General features: G+C 32.9%; 3 protein-coding genes across 5 annotated transcripts; 1 reads left to right on the forward strand and 2 right to left on the reverse strand.

The window, feature by feature from the left end:
- The first annotated feature begins 545 nt into the window (after nt 1–545).
- LOC136783302 (potassium/sodium hyperpolarization-activated cyclic nucleotide-gated channel 2-like) lies at nt 546–3,466 on the forward strand. 2 transcript variants are annotated; one of them, XR_010824247.1, is made up of 9 exons: nt 546–686; nt 756–997; nt 1,072–1,447; nt 1,536–1,669; nt 1,730–1,917; nt 1,975–2,180; nt 2,251–2,766; nt 2,828–2,911; nt 3,016–3,146. XR_010824247.1 is itself a non-coding variant. In XM_066743363.1 (8 exons), the coding sequence occupies exons 1-7, from the start codon at nt 633–635 to the stop codon at nt 2,749–2,751; spliced, it is 1,701 nt and encodes a 566-aa protein (XP_066599460.1). In that variant the 5' UTR covers nt 546–632; the 3' UTR covers nt 2,752–2,766; nt 3,328–3,466. The 2 variants fall into 2 exon arrangements, 1 of the variants encoding a protein (XP_066599460.1); XM_066743363.1 differs by lacking the exons at nt 2,828–2,911; nt 3,016–3,146 and adding an exon at nt 3,328–3,466.
- On the reverse strand, nt 2,861–3,922 carry LOC136783332 (uncharacterized). 2 transcript variants are annotated; one of them, XM_066743427.1, is made up of 3 exons: nt 3,784–3,922; nt 3,314–3,708; nt 2,861–3,247 (listed from the first exon to the last, which is right to left on the reverse strand). In XM_066743427.1, the coding sequence occupies exons 1-3, from the start codon at nt 3,812–3,814 to the stop codon at nt 2,861–2,863; spliced, it is 813 nt and encodes a 270-aa protein (XP_066599524.1). In that variant the 5' UTR covers nt 3,815–3,922. The 2 variants fall into 2 exon arrangements, with proteins under 2 accessions (XP_066599524.1, XP_066599523.1); XM_066743426.1 differs by lacking the exon at nt 3,784–3,922 and having other exon boundaries at nt 3,314–3,769.
- A 144-nt stretch (nt 3,923–4,066) lies between these two features.
- On the reverse strand, nt 4,067–5,257 carry LOC136783345 (E3 SUMO-protein ligase NSE2-like). Its single transcript, XM_066743445.1, has 6 exons — nt 5,191–5,257; nt 4,914–5,012; nt 4,689–4,852; nt 4,518–4,611; nt 4,272–4,443; nt 4,067–4,204 (listed from the first exon to the last, which is right to left on the reverse strand). Exons 2-6 carry the CDS (start codon nt 4,990–4,992, stop codon nt 4,099–4,101), a joined length of 615 nt encoding a protein of 204 aa, XP_066599542.1. The 5' UTR covers nt 4,993–5,012; nt 5,191–5,257; the 3' UTR covers nt 4,067–4,098.
- Nucleotides 5,258–6,020: the final 763 nt, after the last annotated feature.

Here is a 6,020-nt window from a genome sequence, read left to right on the forward strand (position 1 = left end):
CTTAACCTTATGTTACTGTTAGCCTCAGCCCCCGCAGCCGCCGCAGCCATAATGTAAATAGATCTTGGGTGATCCAACGAGTTACGAGCTTCGCTTCGCGAAGCGAAGTTCGATTATAATTATATAAAAGCCTCTACCTATGTAATCATTGGTAATCATATTGAGATTGAGACTGTGGGCAGTATCAATAAACTGAACTTAAGCTTGGGACAGGCTTAGCTAAGATCAATTGTCTCACTTTAACCTTTAGTGCAATACTTAGCTCGCTCTTTGTCTTAAGTAATTGCCAGTAATTGCTAAGCTAAAATTCCAGCTTAGTCCGGTTTATTGATACCGCCCAGTGTCCTTGAGCACACACCAATTTTAACTTCTGCGCACACCGGCCTCCTCAGTCTTCTCCTCTCTGTCCACGTGTTTTTTTCAAATGATGCACTTTTCCCTCTTTATTTCAATTATGTGCATTAAAAATAAACGATATTTTTCTGTTTTTCAGATGTTTTTTATCTTAACCATCGAAAGTAATCGACAAAAAGCTGCAAAGTACAAACTACTACAAACTGCTCGATTTTCATGACTAGGAGAATTAAATACAAGAAAAAACCGTATTTAGGTTTTTTTCTTTTTTCATAAAAATGGATTTATTCGCATATGTTCCAACAGAATCGGATTCGGAGCCTTACAACGACGTAAGATGATAAAGAATATGAATTTGAAAATCATTATTTTTGGTTTCAACTTATCTTACAAAATTGCAGAACGAACCGATCATAGTTCACAACTGCAAACAGTCGGTTTTTGAAGATGAAGTTACAAGTTTCTTGAAGGAGAAGTCATGGTTGCAAAAATTTTTAAGTGATTGGTTTCTACGAGTGATTATTCTTTCCAAAATACATCCACTTACCCGTTTTTGTTTAAAAAGCGAAAGGGCTATCAATTATGAAATTATCAGGCATCTCAGATCTCATCCTTTCATGATCCATCCTTTCAGTACATTTAGGTAATTTTAATGATTATTTAAAGTACAGAAAGCAATTAAAAAAATGATAAATAACTGTATTATTTAACTTTCAGAATTGTCTGGGAATCTCTAATAATAATCTACAGTCTTATATTTCTCATAGTGAAACCAATTTTATTAACTTTCTATTATCGATCTGGTAAAAATTGGTCCCTTTATGGAATGTTAGATATTTTATTCTTGAGTGACATTGTTATCTGGTTCTTTACTGGATATTATGATTATCGTACTAAAATGATTGTTTTTAGTCCCACAATAGTTGCTAGACAATATTTGAAAACTTGGTTTCTCATTGATATATTACCAATTATTCCCTTTAAGCTTTTTGATTATTATACCAGGAATGAAACTTGGTATTTTGTTCTTCTCAACCTACTAAAGATTCTTCGTGTTCGTGTTGTTATTGTTTATATACGACGTGTGCAGAATGTAATTTATTTAATTATAAGCATTTTGTTTTAATTAATATTAAAATTTATTGGATGAATCCATCTATTATTAAGATTACTTTTTTAAGGTCTTCAAATGTGGTTTCCAGAGACATAAAATATTAGAAATGTTTGTAATATTAGTAGTCATAGCCCACTGGTCAGCATGTATTCAGTATTATGTTCCAATGGCTACATCAAAATTCTTTGATAAAGAAAAAAAGTAATTAGTGTAAAATATTCATTAATACTTCTTTGGTATTTTTTTATATATCTTATTTAGTTCCTGGATATATTCGGAATACATGACGAAGAGAAAAACGAGGACTCAAAAATACATGCTTTGTTTGAACAAAGCAATAATCGCCCTAACTGGATCCTCTCATTTCATCGAGACGAAAGCCACTGTGGACATTGTTGTTAATTTAGTATTAACCATAATTGGAACAATCATCTTCATTTATCTTCTTGGTAACGAAATTTTAGGAGCTTTGAATAATTGAATTTTTATTTTTTTATCCTTTTTAGTTGAGCTCCTACAATTAATGACGACTTTTCACTCGTCGGCAAAACGAAATCTTAAAAATATACAGCAGCTGCGAGAATACATGCGATACAAAGAATTACCTAATTCGCTGCAGAAAAAATTATTGACTTATTGCGAATTCAAGAATAAAAGAGGATTTGAGAGAAACCGACAAATCGCAATGCATGTATCACCCTGTCTACGAAGTGTAAATTTATTTAATTTACATTATATCATTTCGTCATTGGCGTTATTTTTAAAAAATATTTTTGTTTCAGGAATTAATTTGTCACGATCATAGAAAACTCTTGCATAGCATTCCCCTTTTCCAATACCTGCCTAAATCAGTATTGCCTTACCTAGCTGCTATAGTAAGAACTAAAGTTTATCTGGCCGATGATTCTTTGCTGGTTTCCGGTAGTGTCGGAAATGTACTGTTTTATATCGTCTCTGGAACTGTTGCGGTTTACAACACTGCTGGCGAAGAAATTTGTCATTTAGAGGATGGGGCCCATTTTGGTACAGTGGCCCTTTTACTAGAAATCGAATATAGAGCTGTTACAATTATAGCTTTGGAGACTTGTGAAGTGAATACTATCAATCGAGCTGATTTTCTGCAAGTCATTGCCCCCTATGAAAATTTAAAGAGCAAACTGAACAACTTGGCTCTTGAAGAATTAAAAACTATTCCAACACTGGAAGAAGCTTACAACATGAGAAGTAATAAATTAAAAACAATCAATATTAGCACTATCCATGGGAAATCTCCTGCTTCATAGGATAATTAACATTTGGTGATTATAACGACAATAACTTTAGTTTTATGTAATTTTATTAACACCATTTCATATATAGGATTCTATATTTTATTATATACTATAAAGAAATCTACCGACGTAATGCATATCTTAGTTTTCGGGGATTCCTATAGGATTGCTGGTAAATGGACATTAATCTCCAGTGCTCAGGGTAATCCGTATCCCTGCAGCCGTTTGTAATACTGAATGGTGGAGACAAACTATTAATAGAAAACTTTCTTTTAGCGAAAGGAGTCCTCGGTCTTGTAACGTTGTATTTAGTTAAAGTATTCTTTCTCCCATTGCCACATGCCACGCATCTTCTGACTGCTTTCTCATTTTTACCACTAATTTCCATTGACTTGAAATGCTTTGTCAAGCAATTACAGTTGCAAGAACAAGCCTGATCATTTTCAAAGATATCACCATTAGCATTCTCACATTTTATTTTGGAGCAGCAAGTCTCATCAGCCTCTCGCTAGTAAAATTATAATTCAGTGGATTAGAAATGATTAGATTGTTCGAAAAAGTTTCTTCATCAAACCTCGTATTTTCCAGAACGTGGGACCAACTTTGCAGATGACGTAGTTTCTTTCACCAAGGAAAAAATGGCTGGAGCTACACCAGTATCGTTCTCGGTAGAATCAGCTATTGGCTCGTATAGTGGATTCACAGGAGTTTCCCAGCAAATTGCCAAATCCATCTTTGTCTTAGGCTCCTTACATCCCAATGCTGGTACCAGCGAAAATGGGACTTTTTGATCTTTTCTTTTCAATCTACTCTCTACAGCCTCCAGTCGGCTCTGGCAGTTACAGGATAAAAATTTGGCTGGATTTTTAAAAATTGAATCATCCACCCTGTCAGGTAGTACCTGATGTCGCAAATTATCCGCATGACGTTTTTTCGCTATGCCGAATGCATCTTCCTGACACTCAGGCTCTGTAAAATGCAATTTGCAATTGAACTTACGATGCTGGCAGCATTTCTTCGACATTGCCATATAATAGACTTAACTGTAACACTGTTGGTTATCCCTTTGATACATTTTTTAATACTAGAACCCATTTTCAAGCCGCCACATTCCGATAGACTACATCGGCACGCAAGCTTGTTTACTTGACAACGCAATAGTTCGATAATAACAAACTGTTAAAATATTTTTGGAGACTAAAATTAGGGCATATATCTTTTTATAAGTATAAAAGTTTATTGATTATTTAGAATTTATTGATTCTCATCTTAAAAAACATGCTTCTCTTCTCAATATCACACATGAACTTATTCAATTATAATACTACTAAAAATGAATGAATGTTACTTGTGTCAGTGTCAGTTTTGTGAAGTACTTTTCTTTAATTGCAATATCATGGCAATATCAGGTACAAGGTTTTCAAGCTCAACGTATCTTTTATTTCCACATCCTATGACAGGGCATCTAAAATACAAATTTTTCAATATTATATTCCTGAAAAAATATATGGATCTTAAACAAAATTATTTACCTAGTTCTTTTATTTATCTCCAATAAATCTACAATACTCTTTCTCTCAACAGTGTGTCCACATGCTACAATTTTAACAGGATCAACCATCTTTTTCTTGGTAATTGGATCAACCATACTTTTACCACCAGACATTTCTACGTCAGGATCCTCTCCTATGATTATATCACCATCTATACAATTAAATTTTTTCAATATTAATAAAAGAAAAAAAGACATTATGTATATTTTTCAGTATTAAAATGACCTCCTATCAGCTCCTGTATCTGATCCTCGAATGCTTTGTAACCCATATGGTTTTCTAATTTTTCATTTATATTCAAGATGCTTTTCCCATACTCCTAAACATTATGGAAGTAAGTTCAGTATATTATAAATGTAGGTTGAGCTTATATTACCAGCGAATATAAAATATTACCTCTTGTAATATTTTAAAAATTTTTTTCTTGTCTACTTCATCGGAGTGTGACCCTAGTACCCTTTTTTTTACATCATAATATTGATTGATTTCTAAAATCTTTTTAGTAATATTTTTTACACTTCCTCTCAGTGAAGACAATAGTTTTTTATGATCTTCATCGGCTATAAAAAGTACGTATGATACAAATGAAATGTGATGATTGAATCACAAAAATGTACTTACGCAGACCCAAAATTAAATCTGCGGCTAGACCGCTGTACGAAACAAGTAAATCTTCACACTTAGGTGTCTGGTTACTCATTTTTATGCAATGTGGGAAATCTGTGAAAATAATTAATATAATATATCTCAATTAATTCCTCTATTAGAAACATTAATTTTTCTAATTAAAAACAATCCTAAAGAAGCTTAAGCTTAAATGATCGTAATGGCTTCGAATGAATAACAAACAATGCATAAACATTTAAACCATTTAAACCGATTTATAAACATACATAACCTATCAGAAGATATATATTGGGGGATATTTTAAACAAAACTACTCTAGTCAGTTTAATGGTTTTATTATTGTCGTTTGAGATGTTTGGGATTAGTCGTGTGTCGTAAATAAAAATAGGATATTGAGTGAATATACTATAGTAAAATCCCTGATAAAAGAGAGCAGTGTTGCTGCTGAATGCTGAAAGTGATGTCATTAGCAGGGGTAGGACACTCAGCTACCCCCACCCTTTCTTATCTGTCCCTCAGAGCTCGAAGGCAATCTTTAGCCAACCTAAGAATTTAACTAATATTAAGGCTGATAATTGGCAGCACTTCATAGGTGGCGTGATAGTATATCTTTAAAATTGGTTACAGAGTAAAGTGCGTTTTGCTTACTATAGTTTGTTCGATTTATAGCAGATGGCGCAAGCATACAGATTTTGATGGCTCTAAATGTTTTAATCGTTCTACTGGACCGACAGCATACTGCCTGATTTGCTGATGTTTACATCAGATTAAGTTTACCTTAGAAATTTGAAAATTTGTGGAAGTGTACGAAATTGGCGGGAAATCTGTGTAACGACTACAGTTTGTTCCAGTTAAGTTATATTCTGTGAAGAAGTTATTTATTGCCATCACCAGTTTTCGTTCAGCAGCCAGGAGGAATATTAAAAATATTCAATTGATTGGTAAAAGAAGGTCAGAAATTTTATATTCTTTCTATTTAAATATTGGTTAAGTCAGAATTTTTATTCGAATGCAGTAACATTTATTTTTATCTTATATATTGTTCATACATTTGCACAAAGTAATGTATTATATTGGAGTCCAACTTTTACAGAATTTTTA

Source organism: Prorops nasuta, unplaced genomic scaffold (genome assembly GCF_024137725.1).
Source record: "Prorops nasuta isolate Cenicafe-Biocafe unplaced genomic scaffold, Cenicafe_Pnas_1.2 PNAS00033, whole genome shotgun sequence".
Classification (NCBI taxonomy): Eukaryota; Metazoa; Arthropoda; class Insecta; order Hymenoptera; family Bethylidae; genus Prorops; species Prorops nasuta.